This window comes from Rhinatrema bivittatum, chromosome 13 (genome assembly GCF_901001135.1).
Source record: "Rhinatrema bivittatum chromosome 13, aRhiBiv1.1, whole genome shotgun sequence".
Lineage (NCBI taxonomy): Eukaryota > Metazoa > Chordata > Amphibia > Gymnophiona > Rhinatrematidae > Rhinatrema > Rhinatrema bivittatum.
In genome coordinates, this window is record NC_042627.1 from 47,594,038 (window position 1) to 47,610,680 (window position 16,643).

Genomic DNA, 16,643 nt, shown 5'->3' on the forward strand with positions numbered 1-16,643 from the left:
ACACTGCACCAATCTCAGCTTTGGGTGAGTTTCCTCTCTCCGAAGGTCATCAAATCTTCACAAGAGACCACTAGACCCACTAGAACAGTGGTCTCACGAATGTCAAAGTGGCCCCTAACCCCCTACACTAATACCTAAACCTCACCTCGAGTTACTAGGTGGGCCTCCCATAGGGATATAAATACCTATCTAGGGAGAGGGCATTATGGCTAGTTTCTCTCTCCCCCCCCCCCCATGGCTAGGCTAGGCTGGATTTTCATCACACCATACACCCTAAATGCATGCAAAAACACGTTAGCACATTTTGATAAATGATCCCCTCAGTTCGTTACCTTAACTGCCACATGTGAAAGCTAGATGTCCACTGCTGCTGTTCCCAGTACTCAGAATGAGCAGCAGGCAGTGGTGACTTTTCTGTAGCACATGTAATCAGGTCTGAAAGCACACTGGTTGGGAATCACTGCTCTAGGTGAGGCCTCACCAAAGACCACTACAAGCACATTATCACCTTCTTTTTCTTGCTGGTTATTCCTCTCTTTTTGCAGCACAGTATCCTTCTAGCTTTACAAATTGCTCTGCTGTCTTCAGATCACCAGACACTATCACCCCCAAAGTCCATTGGGGTAGTGTCCAATGTTCATTAATATTATACCATTTCACCATGTTAATTTGTTCAACAGTATAATATTACTGAAAGGTTTTCTGACGAGAGAAACATCTCTCTTTTTACCCAACCCAAGAGCAAACCAGAAAGTAGACTCCCTAGCCTAAACTCCACAGTTAAAAAAAAAGCCGACCAAAAACATGAGAGAAAGAGACAAGTAGAAGTAGTAATAGTAAAGAGATAAACCGAAAGGAACCAGACGCAGAAAAAAATGACGTTTCCACTTCCTGTTTACATGCAGTTGCTCGGATACAGCCCGAAGAAAACCAAGAAGATATTAGCTGGCTGGGAATCGTTTCGCCCAATCAAAACGAAGATAACTGCGATGTAGGTAAAGGCAACGGGGGTGGTACCGATCTTTGTTACCAGGGCAACAGCGGTGAAGCGGAGGAAGAAGTTGGTGGGGTGTGCGGGAACTGTACTCAATTCGTTCAGCAATCTCATAAATTCCACCCTTTTTATATATTCTGTACTTCTATTGGTGGGCTTAAATCCTTCCTGTCAAGATGAAGGTGAGTTTTTGCTGTTATTTTTTTTTTCTAGTCAGTTGTTGCTCGGAGATATATTAATTTAGGCGCCAGTTTTATTTCAGGAACGTTGGCAGAAATAATAGATTTTTAAGTGTTCTCTTTGCTTTAGAAATAATAAAAATTTCCATCTACTTATTTATCTATTAAAGAAAGCTGCTTGTGAGTTTGCGATTATATGAACTTGCATTGTCTTTGTGGCTCTTTTCAACCAAGGCTGAAAAGCGCATATAGTCGGACTGGCTGGTTAGATATGGCCAACTGTCCGGAGGCACCATAATGAGCCCGCACCTGGAGCGATTGCGTTGCACTTTGAAGCAAAGGTGGATTTCGGCCTTGGGATCTGTCATTGAAAATTTATGATCTCGCGCCGATAAAGATGAGCACATTTTCTGTAGGGCCGGAGTTGTGAAAAGCCCTCCAGATTCATGCAAAAAACATGATTTATCTTGTTTAAATATCAATGTGTATATGAATTATTGCTTGTAGATTGTAGTTAACCTTTTTATCTATGTGAAATTCAACATCCCATGTTATGTCTCTATTTAAAATTGCTTTGCTGAATTAGATCGGCTTGTGTTGGCAAGTCAGATTTTTCTTAAAATACAATCAGGAGCTGAAATGGACAGTTAGGGATATACTCCTCCTCCACTTCTGTCTTGTAACCTTTTTCATTCTGTTTGCATTCTCCCTTTTTGTCCTCCTTCCATTCTTTGGTTCCTTGTTCTTTTTCTTCCTTTCTCGTTTTCCTTTTCTCTCACGCTTTTCTTGTGCAGATATTCCTCTGTAGCTTGACTTAATTTGCCAGCTATAGAGAAGAAGAAATGACCAAAGCCAGAGCGTGGTGGCTAGAAGTGCTTGTACCAAGTAGCAGACTTACCACTTAATTTTGAGTTGTACCTGGGAGGAGCTCCCTTTTTTATTACCAATTCTTTCATTGTGTCCCTTCATATGTTCAGTAAGATATTAAGAAATGTGTCCCTTGCCCCTCCAAACACACACACACATCTTTAATAATTTGAAAATTCTGGCAGTTCTAAGGTTGCTATGTGCACTGTTTTGCTTTATTGCTTATTTAATATCAGAGTATCACTTCCTTACTATAGCATAGATATTTCTTTTGGAATGACTCTTCAATTCCTGTAGCAAGCGATCAATTATAATAAAAATCTCAACTATTTTGCAGTCTCCTACACTATGCCTGTTCTATTGACATGAGGTTTTTATGGTGAAACAAGTAAAGCTGGAGATAAAGTAAAATCTGTGGGATTGCACAAGTTTTGTTTTATTATTGAATTCTGTGTTTTAAAAATAATGTATGTTATTTAAATTTTGTAGCTTTCAAAGCACAATTTCTCTCAGCGTCAACAAGAAAAAATAGTAGTAGAACTGAGACGCAAAGAAAACATACGAAGAGAAGAAGTAAAACGTCTGGCTAAAGTTCAGCAGTTGGAAGCAATCCTAAAGAGTGAAGACTATGTAGAAAAGAAACGATTCCTAAACCGATTAAAAGATGAAGAATATGAGAGGTGTATGGAAGAGTCTATTGAAAAGGTATATAATTTTGTACTTATAGTTAATTGGCTATTTTACATCTGCTTTAAGACTTTCTGGTCCTGAAAAGAAAGCAGAAAAATTGGTTATCCATGTTGTGTGGGTTCATTAACTAAAAGCAAACAGAAATGTTATATATTCATGACAAGAAGGGCTCTTTGTACTAAACATTTTTTTAATGGACACAGAATGAGCAAAAACCTTTAGGGCCTGACTTTAAAAAAAACCCCATTTACTCCAGTAAAACTGAGATTTAGTTGAATAAATGCATTGTACTCGAGCAAGTAGGCTTTTGAAAATTGCTACAATAGTTGTTAAATTTACGCACGCAACTCCTTTTGAAAATTACCCCCTGAGTCACTCTAACATTGAAGGGACACAAGAGGAGAGGTGTTGACGTTTGGTTATACTTTACTATCTGTTGTACCTTATTTGTTTCTTTTTGATACTGTCTGTTAATATATATGATAAACCAGGGGCGGATTGGCCTATCGGGGCTTCGGGCATGCTCCGGTCACCCCAATCACGTGATAGGTGTTGGTTGCGGCAACCTGTGCCTAGGGCGCCGCGACTTAGGGGGTGCCGCGGCAGGCGGCAGAATTTTGAAAGGGCAAAAAGTGCCCTTTCAAAATTCTGCCAGCCCCCCCTCGTGGTCCAGCGGAGGGCTCGGGAGCGATCTGCCACTTCTGTGGCCTCCGCTGCCACTAAGCAAAATGGCGCCGGTGACCTTTAGCCCCACCATGTGACGGGGGCCAACCAATGGCACCGGTAGCCCCTGTCACATGGTAGGGGCTGAATGCCACCGGCGCCATTTTGGTTAGTGGCAGCCAAGGCCCCGGGAGCGGCAGATCACTCCCGGGCCCTCCGCTGGACCACCAGGGGGGCGTTGGGAGGGTGGCATTGGGGGGGGGGGTGGGGGGGGAGGCAGGGCGAGTCGAGGGCTGGTTGCCTGCCGCGGCACACCCTAAGTCTTGGTGCCTGGTCTCTGGCTGCACTGATCTTCCTTTCTTTGGCCACGTGATCAGCTAGACTGGCTGCGCTGATCTTCTCTCTGTGTGTATGTGAGATGTGGTGTGTATGTGATGAGTATGTGAGAAAGGAATGGTGCTTCTGTGTGTGTGTGTATGTGATATGTATGTGAGAGAGGAATCTGCCAGTTTAAAAAAAAATGAAATATGATAAAACATATAGCGCAACTTTTGAAAAGTTGGATGAAAGATGAAATTACTGAATTTTAAGCATCCCTCTTCTGGAAAATAAAATGTAACAAAGTGGGTAGAAACAAATACTAAAGCAAAAAAAAAAAAGTATTTAAAATGTTCATCTCAGCAAAATCACAAATTTAAGATACTGATGCCAGATTGGGGGGGGGGGGGTTTGGAAGCATAATTTAAGCTTGAAGACTAGAATAGTTCCAATCTGAAACGGTTTTGTTTTTTTTTTGTTTTTTTTTTTTAAGCCTTTAGAAAATGTATATTTTTAAATGACTAAGACTGGAATCTTCCCATTTAAAAGGGAAGCTGACTAAGGATGTGTTTCTGTTCCATATCTCCCACATGAATAATCATATGACTGATAGTTTGAAGAAAGACACTTGCTTTATTGCCTGAAAGCGTAAAACGAGAAGCTGTACGGTGTGGGTGGCTGTCCCTTGGGAGGACAGAACCTGAAGGAAGGGTGTCATTTCGCCTTCTGATAGGAATGTGGTTTTCTTATTTAACAGTTGGGAGCATCACTTTCACTTTTAGTAAAAGTGAAAAATGCTGCAAGTCTGAAAGCAAGGTGCTTCTGTGAGAGTGTAATGTGTATGTGAGACAGGGAGGGTGCTTCTGTATGTGTGTGTGGCGTATATGTGAGACAGGGAGGGTGCTTTTGTATGTGTGTGTGGTATATATGTGAGACAGGGAGGGTGCTTTTGTATGTGTGTGTGGTGTATATGTGAGTCAGGGAGGGTGTCTGTGTGTGTCAATGTGTGTGTGCGAGAGAGATGGAGCATGTTTTTGGCTGGCGTGTGGCTGTGAGAGAGGGCATGTGTGTGATTGAGCCTGTTTGTAAGTGAGCATGTGTGTGATTGAAAGCCTGTGTGTAAGTAAGAGAGAGCGAGAGAATTGTGTGATTGAGAGAGACTGGCCAGAGAGGTGACATGTGTATGTGTGAGAGAGACTGATCAGGGTGATGATTGGTATGTATGTGCCTGTGTGTGTGTGAGAGAGAAAAACTGGTTGGGGAGATGATTGGTGTGTGAGAGACAGAAACTGATCCTGAGGGTGTGACTGGTGTGTGTGTGTGTGTGTATGTGTGAGAGAGAGAAGAGACTGGTTGTGGTCCCTAAGGAAGAGGACTGTGAGGACAGCTTTAGCAGCTACTGCTGCTTCTGGTGTGGCCTGCAAGGGAAAGGAGTAGGAGAACTGCTGGAGAGGGTAAGTAAAGGTGGCTTTTTAAGTTCATTTTTCTTGATTGACTACCATTTTAATTATTGGGTAGTATGTGTTTCCCGTCGATAGCAGGGCTGAATTAGCCATGCTGTCATGGGATCTGTCAATCAGGTCCGGGAGGTGGAGCTTGTCAAAGCAGAGATTAGAGTTTTGCTCTCTGCGGCTGCGCGTGTGTTCCTGCGCAGGAAAGTAACGGAATCTCCTCAGTCTGTTTTTTTTCCGCGAGCGGGATCGCATGCGGAGCTGTTCTTCTTCTCAGCATTAAAAAAAAAAAATAGAAATGTCAAAATCGGGGTTTAAACCCTGTAATTGCAGTAAGGTAATGTCGGTCACGGATGGCCATGACTGATGTTACCGATGCCTGGGGCCAGATCACAATCGTAAGGATTGTGAGCATTGTTCAAGAATGTCTCCAAGAGCCCTGAAACAACGGGCCTACAGACTTCAGGAACTCTTTGCCTCATCGGAGGGTCATTCGTCACCTGGCCCTGTTTCTTTACAGGTTCCCTCAAAAAAGAGGGCTTTGTCGTGGGACCCTCAATACTCCAAATTTGGAGGTAAGGACTTGGCAAACCAGCAAGGGCCATTGGTTTTTAAAAAATCCACAGACCTAGAATTGCCGGCGCAAGAGACACTGGCGCCAAACATCCAAGCGCCTACAACTTCTGCGCCTAAAATGCCTTATGCGCATAACGTAAATGAGACGCATGACACTTCTGCGCCTGAAGAGAGATTGGCGCACAAGACACTTGGGCGCAGGGCGCCAAAAGACCCTGCGCGCATGACCCAGAAAACTTCTGCGCGCACGGCGTTGAAGAACCCTGCGTGCACGGCGCCAACGACATCTACGTGCACGGAGCAGGACATGTCTGTAAGCATGGCGCCATAGACTCCTGTGTGCATGGAACAAAAAAGATATGCGCACAAGTTTAGTTCTGCGCACAAACCCAAATCGGCGCACAAATCACCAGATCATGGGTTAAAGCGACGATGTGGACATTCCAGAAGATCTTATTCCACCTCTCCATCGCTATCCCCACCTCGTTCAGGTACTTCCCTCTCTTCGAGAGCTACTTTGACAGAGTATACAATAAAACGTAGAAAGCGATCACCATCTTCACGTACAAATCATACAGACTCGTCATCACACTATTATCATAAGCACTCACGGCACTCCCACCACAGAAAGTCTGGAAAAAGGAGTGCAACATGGGAAGTAAGCCCTTCGACTTCTAAATCATCTCATGTACCAACTTCAAATACCTTCTCCCACAGAGAGGTAATACAAGTTGATTCCTCTAACGCTTCTACAGCTTTGGAGGATTCAATGCACACAATCTGTGGAAAGAAACAGAAAGTCCATAAAGTGTCTAGTAAATTACCTCAGACCACTCCAATGCAACTGAAAGCATGTGAGTCACAAGAACCCTATGGGCGGACAATAATGCCCCCTTGTACAAAAGAGGCATTTTATCAATTGTCACAGTCTTTGGCAGGATTTTATGAAACACTTCAGTCATCCTTCAAAATGGCTAATCTTGCCTCTGGCAGTTCTCCGGAACATAAGACACAGACTGACAAAGAACCGTCAGTGGAGCCTCCTACATCTCCTGTAGTCAACCGACCAACTTCACCGATTTATAAACAGGATACATCTTTTGATTCTCCTTCACCGCAAACATCCCCATCATCATCTACGGGATTCCCATTGGATCCACAGGAACAACCTCAAGAGCCGTATTCCCCTCCGGAAGACCTTACATACCCAAAATTTCTGGAAAAATTGGGTACAATACTGCATCTAGAGGTCTAAAAAGAGACAGACCCTAGATCAGAAACCCTTGGTCTCCTAAAGGTTTTTGATACTCCAGGAGAACCAACATCTCTTCCACCACAAGAAATCCTGCACTCCGCCTTACAAAAATCCTGGGAAACACCTTATGCAATCTCAGCGGTATCCAGGAAGACGGACATAAAATTCCGTATGAGGAAAACATCACTGTACTCTATACCACAATTACCTCATGCTTCAATTGTAGTAGAATCGGCGATGCAAAGATTTAAGAAAACGAAGTCGCATTCCTTATTAGAGATGTGAATCGTGTGCCCGATTGTCTTAACGATTGGGTTCGGCTGGAGGGAGAAAAAAATCTGATCGCTGGAGATGCAAATCGGAATCGGTTCTGATTCACATCGTTAATTTTTTTTTTAGTGAGGCCCGACCCTTTAAAATTGACCCCTTACCTTCCCCCACCCCCCCGAACGCCCCCAAAACATTTTACGAGTACCTGGTGGTCCAGTGGGGGCGCGGGGACCGATCTCCTGCTCTCGGGCCATTGGCGCCATTTTGACTGCCACTCAAAAATGGCGCCGATGGCCCGATTAAAAAAAAAAACAAAACCCACCCGACCCTTTAAAGATGACCCCTTAACTTCTCCCACCCTCCCGATCCCCCCAAAACATTTTTTAATTACCTGGTGCTCTAGTGGTGGTCCCGGGAGCGATCTCCCGTTCTCGGGCCGTCGGCTGCCAATCATAAAGATGGCGGCGGCCATCCAGTGCTCCTACCATGTGACAGGGGCCGGCCAATGGCACGGATACCCTGTCACATGGTAAGGGCAAAGGGCCATCGGCGCCATCTTTATGATTGGCAGTCGACGGCCCGAGAACGGGAGATCGCTCCCGGGACCACCATTAGAGCACCAGGTAATTTAAAAATGTTTTGGGGGGATTGGGAGGGTGGGATAAGCTAAGGGGTCATCTTTAAAGGGTCGGGTGGGTTTTTTTAAATCGGGCCATCGGCGCCATTTTTGAGTGGCAGTCAAAATGGCGCCGATGGCCCGAGAGCAGGAATTTTCTCCCATCCCTCAGACAATAAGGCTCGGCTTCATCATCCGTACCATCCAGGTCCCTATCGGCATGACTCACAGCAGGTCTAGATGTACTCTGATGCTTACCCGCTTAGAACCATTTAGAACGATGTTGTGTTTCTTTCATAGAGATGAGTTACAGCTCTGAAGTCCCAGACATTGAAGATACTGGGCATGCTGGGGGCTGATTCCATTTCTGAACCAAAGAAAGATCCCATTTTGATTTCTTGGCATAAAGCCTAATATTTCTTCCCTATTATGGAGACTATTCAAGCATTGATTGATCTGGAATGGGGTGCCCCAGAAGCTAATTTTAAAGGGAAATGAGTCTTGGAAGGGCTGTACCCCCTGGTCCAACTGCAAGAGAGCAATTTCGCTTCTGAAAGAGGATGCGCTTGTGTGTGCTGTCACCAAGCGGATGACTATCCCTGCAGGCCATCCTTAAGCAAGCCTTGAAGCAGTGAGAATGAATTTGCAGATAACTTCTTTTCCTCTCTGGTGGCTCGCTTTTGTTTACTTCTCTCTCAGGAAGTCAATGAATTTGGTGTGAATTCCAGGGCAGTGATGGAACTGGCAGACGCCTTTTTGGCAGTTGCGGGCTGCGATCTGATCTGCACTTTGGCTAGAGGGGTGGCTTCAGTTATAGCAACCATGCGTCAGCTATGGCTCTGGAACTGTTTTGCCGATACAATCTTGAAGTCTAATTTTAGAAAATTGCCCTTTAAACTCTTGTTTCGAGTGAGCTGGAAAAAAAATTGGCCAATAAGTGGGGTGAGTCCCAGGTTCCTCGGTTACCAGAGGATAATAAGCAGACACTGTGCTCCTTTGGCATGAAAGGTCATGCTAAGGACTTCAGATGCTTTCGACCCTACAGAGGAGCAGCTTCTTGGAGGACTCTGCCTTTGGGCAGGTCTCAGTCTTTTCGTCCAGGCAGCTCGGAAAGGGTTCAGGCTCGGGTAATGGTGCCCCCCAAGCCTCTCAATGAAGGTGTGCTGACCCACTCCCGGGAATAGGAGATAAGGGGTCACCTGTCTCTTTTTTTTTTTTTTTTTATCGAAGATGAGTCGAGATCACATCAGACCAGTGAGTTCTGCAGGTGATAGCCCAGAGTATAGCCATCTCTTTTCTCAGTGTCCTTCGGGATGTTTTCATGGTGTCTCCCTGTAACTATCCACAGAAGAGCCAAGCAGTAGAGTATATGCTGACAAGGCTCCTCAGCCTGTGGATTGTAGTTCCAGTGCCCATGTCACAAGAAAATGTGGGCCAGTATTCCATTTATTTAGTTGTGCCCAAGAATGAGGGCTCCTTTCGCCCTATCCTGGATCTCAAGGGACTCAACCGCCATTTGCGGGTAATTCGTTTTCCCTTAGAAGCCTTACATTCAATGATAATGGCAGTTCAGTCGGGGGAGTTTCTGTTGCGACCATCGCTGCCCGACGTCTCCACCCCGCCCTCCTTACCTCTTTGGCGACTCCCACTTTGCCTGTTGGAAGTTTGGCTGCCGCGGTGTCATCATGCCGTTCTCCGGCGTCCCCGGACCGGCAAGACGCAATCCGCCATGTTTCCCAGCAGCCTAAGGGTGCGCACGCGGCACGGCCCCCACTGAAGTACCAGCAGTGGCGCAAACCTCAGGGGCATCCCCCTGAGGTGACATCATCCGCACCGGATATTTAATGTCTCTGAAATCGCTAACTAATCGAGTTAGCAAGGAGTTAACATGGACAAGGGTTACCATCCTAGCTACTCTGCCTCCTCGGACTTACCAGGGGTACCCGCTCCTCGGGGGCCTCGCCTTTCTCTTTTGCTTTTCAGATCACAGTCTGGAACCGGTACTCGCTCCTCGAGGGCCCATGTTCCCTGACTTACTTCTGAATACCACTTCTGCCAGGATGTCATCGCTGCCTACAACACCAGTGAGTTACCATCTCTCTCAGAGCTTTCCCTGGAACCAGGTACTCGCTCCTCGAGGGCCTACTTCATTCCAGCTCCTGGGCTGCTTCTAAGAGACTATTGTGTGAGTGTTACCATCAAGGTTCTGTTCCTGAACTCTGCATACCCTGCCTACTCACTATCTTCAGTTTCTCTACAGCTCAGTTATCCTGGATCGCTGTTCCAGTATCTGAGGGACTACAGCCCAGCTGGGCATTACCAGCTCACCACTGCCACCTCTGGTGGTTCAAGATACTGTTTAATAAAAAGAACTAGTATGTCTCTGTCTCCATACTCTGAGCCTAACCGGTGGTCCCTCTTGGGATCTTCCCCCGGGGGCATGGTCATCTGCCACCGGCCCAAGGATCCACCCACAACTACCACGAACACTAACAATTTCTGATGTCCCTGGGTTTGTCAGATGAGTACCTTCATATTCCCATCCATCTGAAGCATTAACAATTTCTGCGTTTCACTGTTTTGGGGTGACATTCGTTTTGAGTGCTTCCTTTGAGTTGGCGTCTCCTCTCAGAACCCTTCCAAGCTTATGTTAGTGGTTGCGGCAGTGTAGAGAGGATGGCATTGTGGTTAACCTGTACTTAGATGATTGGCTGATTCGGGCCAAGAGTCTGGAAGAGAGCCTTCGGGTCTCATGCAAGGTGCCTCCTTGCTACAGGAACTAGGTTGGGTGGTGAACTTGGCCAAGAGCAATCTACATCCATCCCAGACACTGGAATATCTCAGTGTTTGGTTTGACATGAAGCAAGGTAGGGTGTTCCTGCTGGAGGGCTACATTCAGAAGCTGATGGCTCAGTTGGGACTATTAACAGAAACAATACACCTGACAGTGTGGTCTTATCTACATGTGCTTGGGTTGATGGCGGCCACCCTAGAGGTGGTTCTGTGTGCAAGGGCGAATATGCACCCTCTTCAGTGCACTCCGCTGGCTCGTTGGAGTCCACAGTCTTAGGACAATTCGATAAGGCTTTGTCTGCCGGTGGAGATCAGCATACAACTGCTATGGTGGTGGCAAGTGGACCATCTAAGGAAGGGGGTTTCCCTACGATCACAGGATTGGATGGCTCGCTGTCAGGAGTTGACAGTGCAAGAGTGCTGGACTATAGAAGAGTCTCTCTGGTGCATTAATCGGTTGGAAGCCTAGCCCATCCGGGTTACATGCTTATGATTTGTCGACTGATTGCAGGGTCGAGCAGTCTGGACATCAATCGCTAGAGAGGAACCAAGAGCCAACATGTGTCATAGGAAATAGCCCAACTCATGGAATGGGCAGAAGTGCATCTTCAGGAGGACTCAGCCTCACACATTGCAGGAAAAAACAGTGTAAGAGTGGACTTTTTCAGCAAACAGTTTGGACCCAGGAGAATGAGAATTTTCAAGTGAGGCATTTCAGCTCATATTGGAATGCTGGGGCCTCCCGTTTCTAGACCTGCTGGTGACATTTCAGTGTGAAGGTTCCGCACTTTTTCAGTCACAGGAAAGATTAAAGGTCCTTGGGCATCAATGCCCTCGTGCAGGTGTGTCCGGAGGGCAATCTTCTATATGCCTTTCCCCTGTGGTCCAGGTTGGGCAGAATGATTTGAAGGATTGAGAGTCATTCAGGCATGGTGCTTTTGGTGGCATCAGATTGGCCCAGAAGGCCATGGTGTGCAGATTTGCAAAGGCTCCTGGACACTCCTATCTGATTACTGGTTCATAGGTTGCTGCTATGGCAGGGACCTGTTCTTCAAAAGATCTGACTTGGTCTTTTTCTGCCGTCATTTCTATGTTTCTGTGAAACTTGGATATTCCTCTGCGGTGATTGTCAACTTGCTACACGTGACACTTCCTTAGCCTATGTGTGGGTTAGTGAGTGTTTGATGCTTGGTGTGAGGATCGAGGGATTCATTCTTGTTCGGTTAAGATCCCACTCTTTTTTTCAGGATGGATTGAGTAAGGGGTTGGCCCTTAATTCATTGAAGGCACAGGTGGTGGCTCTTGCCTGTTTTCAAGGGTAAGTGGAAGGTGGACCCTTTTCAGCTCACCCAGATATGGCTCGTTTCTAAAACGGGGTGAAGTATCTTTGTCCTCCCCTGCAGTTGCCGGTGCCCTTGTGGAATCTTAATCTGGTTTTTGGATTTTCTGGCAGGTCCCTCTTTTCGACCGCTGCGTAGCCTTCCTTGAGGTTACTTATCTTGAAAATGGTGTTTCTTGTGGCAATTGTTCTGTCTTAGAGTCTCTGAACTACAGGCCTGGTCGTGCCAGGAACCAATTCTCCAAGTGATTGCGGGGGTGATACAGTTCTGTCTTTTTTTGCCAAAGGTGGTCTCAGATTTTCATTTGAATCAATCAGTTTCTCTACTGACTCTGGACAGGGAGAAAGATGTGGATGAATATCGCCTGTTACGGTCCTTGGATATCAAGAGGCATATCTTGAGGTAATGTAGAGGTTTAAGAACCTCTCAAGTAGATGGTCTGGCTGTTTTATACTCCATGGTGGGAGTAAACAGGGTGAGCTGGCCTCGTGGGCTACAATAGCCCACTGGATTAGGGAGGTAGTCACGGCCGTGTGTGTGGATGCTGAACAACTGTTGCCTAGTCACTTTAGGGCTCATTCCACTAGGGCTCAGGCAGGGTCATAGGCAGAGATTAGATTGCTGTCTCCTGTCAAGATTTGCCGAGCTGCGATATGGTCTTCTTTACATACCTTTTCCAAGCATTTCTGCCTGGATGTGCAGGCCCAGGAGGACACAGCCTTCGCACATATGGTATTGATTGGACCACGGGCAGCCTCCCGCCCTGTTCTGTATCAGTTTTGGTACATCTCACTGGTTATGGATCCACCTATCTGAATGCTAAGAGAGAAGAAATTACTACTTACCTGATGATTTCCTTTTCTTTAATGAAGATAGATGGATCCACCTTCCCTCCCTCGGCTGCTGGATGTTTGTGCTATTGTCCTCCTGCATAGCTGCGTGTTCAAAGGGTTACTGGTATGGATCAATCCAGTTCGTAGACTAGTGTTATTACACTCCTTGTCTAAGTTCACTGGTTTCCTGTTAGCTAAGTGCTGCAGTGTTTGTCTGTTAATAATCCAAGTTTTGTAAGTTTGTCCACAGTGGGCTTTTGAAGAGAATACTGGCAGGCTGATGTCAGTACAGGGGTATATATACCGTGACGTCAGCTTTGCTCCATCTCCATCTGCTGGTAGAAGTACATAACCCACTGGTCGTGGATCCACCTATCTTCATTAAAGAAAAGGAAATTATTAGGTAAGTAGTAATTTCTCCTTAGTTGCCCATGAGGAGGAAGAGGATCTTTCTGTGAAAGCCTTTGATACGGATTTGTTCTCTTGATACATAAAGTGTATTTGACTACTAAGAGAAGTCTGGCAATTCAAGGTTCCCTATTGCCCTGCTCCAAGGGCTCCATCCTGGCACAAGAATACTTGAAGGGAGAAGACAGTTCAACAGACTCCCTGGTGGGCTAAGTGAGGGATTTGGTGCCTGGGGACGATCTGGATTATGATCCGGATGTAACTCTTCTAGATAAGGGGAAAGATCCTCATATGGTTCAGCTCTTCAAGAAGGAAGATTTTCCTGCTATGATTACCCAGGTGCTGGGTATTGAGAAGCCAGTGCTGGAGGATAAGGACCCTATTTTGGAGTGGTTCCAGGATCTGGCAAAGGCCTTTCCTCTTCCCAAAGGCCCTGATCTTGGCGGAGAGGGGCACTCCTGAGGCAGGGCTGAAGGTAAGCAGACCCATGCAAAGCTTTACCCTTTACTAGATGAAGCCTTAGAGCTCTTAAGATCCCGTAAGGTGGATGTTTTGGTTTCGTCAGTCATAAAGAAGACCACCATCTTGGTAGAGGGTTGCGCGACCTCGAAGGATGGTCGGGTTTCTAACTTCATATCCTATCTTAAGCAGTTTTGAGATTTCAGTTTTGGTGCTTTGGGCTGCTGTATATAAGAACATGCCATACTGGGTCAGACCAAGGGTCCATCAAGCCCAGCATCCTGTCTCCAACAGTGGCCAATCCAGGCCATAAGAACCTGGCAAGTACCCAAGAGTTGCTCATGTTAAAAAAACAAAACAAAAAAAAAACCAAAAAAAAAACCAAATACAAAACAATTATATGTGAGTAACTTTGCCAAGCGAGAGCAATTCATATTTTATTCACCACATTTATTTTGCTAGAGGAAGAGGTAATTTGCATTTAGTAATCCCTGAGTGGGAATTGAACCCTGGCTGCCCTGCTTCAGGGCCCATTGCTCTGACCACTAGGCTACTACTCCCCTCTGCAATTCATATTTTAAAGCGGCCCAATTCTGCATGTATAAGTACTTGCATAAGCAACCCAATACGTGGAAAAAAGTCAGAGTTGCAGCGTGTCAAGGGCGCTCTGGGGTGGGGCCAACATTTAACCTTAAGAGCCAAAGGGTTTGGGCCAGGGGCATCCCCTAGCCCCAGGCTCGGTTGGCGCCATTTTTTAAAATGACTTGACCGTGTCACTGGTGCAGGAGGCACCCTGTACCCCAACGCAGGATTGCTTTGACTCGTTTTAGAAGTGTGTGTGTGTGTGGGGGGGATCAGGGGGTTGGTGTGTACATTAGAAACCAATGATCTATTCTAAGACTGGGTGGATGGGAGCCCTATATGCCAACAATTCTTTTTTAAATTAGGGGGTGGGAGGTCAGAGGAAGGGGAGGAACCTGAATTGCCATATTTATACAGAAATGGGGGTTGAGGGGAGACAGGGAAGAGCGGCTGTCATCATGCAACTACTTTGTACATTTTTTTTTTTTTAACTTTGGTGATCTGAGCCACCTCAAGTGGTAGCTTTGGGATGAGCGGGAGGTCAGCTTTGACCTCGCATCTTTTTCTTTTATTTTTTGGCATGACTCTTTAACACGATGTTGGTCCTGTGAGGTTGGGGCTGCTATCACGTCGAAAGGATCGATGCAGCGTTATTTTGCCTTTCTGAATTTTGCTGTGAGACAAAACAATGCCAAGGTACAGCCGCAATGTTTTCAAGGGGGAGGGGGTCCCACTATCACGGTGACACCTGTCCTGTGATAGAGGAAATCCTTCCTTGAAAAAACATCATGGCTTAATGCATCTAAGTCCAAGTTAGCTAGCTAACTTGAAATATTGGAATTAGCTGGCTAACTTAACTTTTTCTGGTTACGCCCCTAACTTACAGGGTCATTCATCAAACTGCATTAGGGCCTTATGGCACGATAAATGGGGTCTAACATGTAATAAATGTGTTATCTTTATCGCGTTGTGGTTTGCATGCAAATATGATAATGAGTATGCAAAAGCTAGACAATTGTGCATATGAGGGACTCCTACCACTCTTTGCAGAAAAATAATGCACACTAATGCTGGATTTAATGTCTGATTTATCTACACCTTTTTTTGTGTTGTAGAGGGAGAAACAGTTTATATTGAACTGTAGCAGCCGTTTTTGTGGGTATTGTCGTGATTGATAAAACAAGGGCTTTTCTGACACACACCTACACAGCCCGGCTGAACCAAAAAAAACCCTTTTCTTACCTGTCCTGTCTTCTAAATCTTCAATGTTAGGGGGAAATATACTAGTAGTAGTGATGTGCAATCGTTTTTGCCGAATTGGACTATTTCAAAGAAATAGTCCAATTCGGCATGGGTCGGAGGACCCGAATCCCGAGACGGATTTTCCCCGAACTTTGGGGAAAATTCGTTGTTCGGGTTAGTGTGGGGGGGAGGGCACCTTTATTTAAAAAAAACAAAAAAACAAAACCCACCCAACTCTTAAAATTTAGTTATTTACAGCCCCCGCACCCTCTGCCCCCCCCCTCAAACTTGCCTAAAATCCGTGGTGGTCCAGCGGGGGTCCTGGGAGCGATCGCCCACTCTCTGGCCGTCGGCAGCCAGTAAACAAAATGGCGCCGTTGGCCCTTTGCCCTTACCATGTGACAGGGGCTTACGGTGCAATTGGTCAGCCCCTGTCACAAGAAAGAAGCAATGGATGGCCCGTGCCAATGTCACAGTATCCCCATCCTTTGTTGGCCCTATAAGCATGTTAGGTCTGGCATTCAAACTATCAAGTCATTCCTTATATATATTTTATTATTCATGGTAACGTTGATCACTTGCATATTAATTGCTCTTGAAATCTTTCTTCTGTTTTGTTTAACATTCAAACACTTAACTTTCATCAATGTTTAGGCAGAAATAGCGAAAAGAGTTAAAGAGCTACAACTGGAACAGGAAGAAAGGATGGCAAGAGAAATGGCAAGGATAAAGCATGAAAAACTTAAAGATGAAAAAATAAGGCAACTAATACGAGAAAACAGGTATTTTTTAAGATAGTATTGCAGTTTCTTTTCATTAAAACTAAAACTAATAACATACGATATGCTATGCCAGGTCAGACCAAAGGTCTATTTATCTATCTATCTATCTATCTATCTATCTATCTATTTATTTATTTATTTATTTAAAGTTTTTTATCTACCAACATGCCGGTTTACATCGAACATTGTTAACAGAGAACGAAAGGTTACATGAAACAAGGGCAGGGGCATAAGGGGAATTAAGGAAATAAAGGCATATTAAGATATATGGAGAACGCAAACAATAACAATATGAGAACATGACAATTAGGGGGCATAAAGTATA

The 16,643-nt window shown here is 45.4% G+C and overlaps 1 protein-coding gene across 3 annotated transcripts in view; it reads left to right on the forward strand.

Moving 5' to 3' along the window:
• The first annotated feature begins 1,006 nt into the window (after positions 1-1,006).
• MNS1 (meiosis specific nuclear structural 1) overlaps positions 1,007-16,643 on the forward strand; it is a 154,615-nt gene continuing 138,978 nt past the window's right edge. Inside the window, exons 1-3 of one of the 3 annotated variants that reach the window (XM_029575319.1) lie at positions 1,007-1,176; positions 2,530-2,745; positions 16,191-16,318. In XM_029575319.1, the coding sequence (XP_029431179.1) occupies positions 1,171-1,176; positions 2,530-2,745; positions 16,191-16,318 (350 nt within the window). In that variant the 5' untranslated portion in view covers positions 1,007-1,170. Of the gene's footprint in view, positions 1,177-1,229; positions 1,354-1,423; positions 1,515-2,529; positions 2,746-16,190; positions 16,319-16,643 lie in introns of those variants that run through there. The other 2 variants (XM_029575320.1, XM_029575321.1) reach the window with 2 other exon arrangements.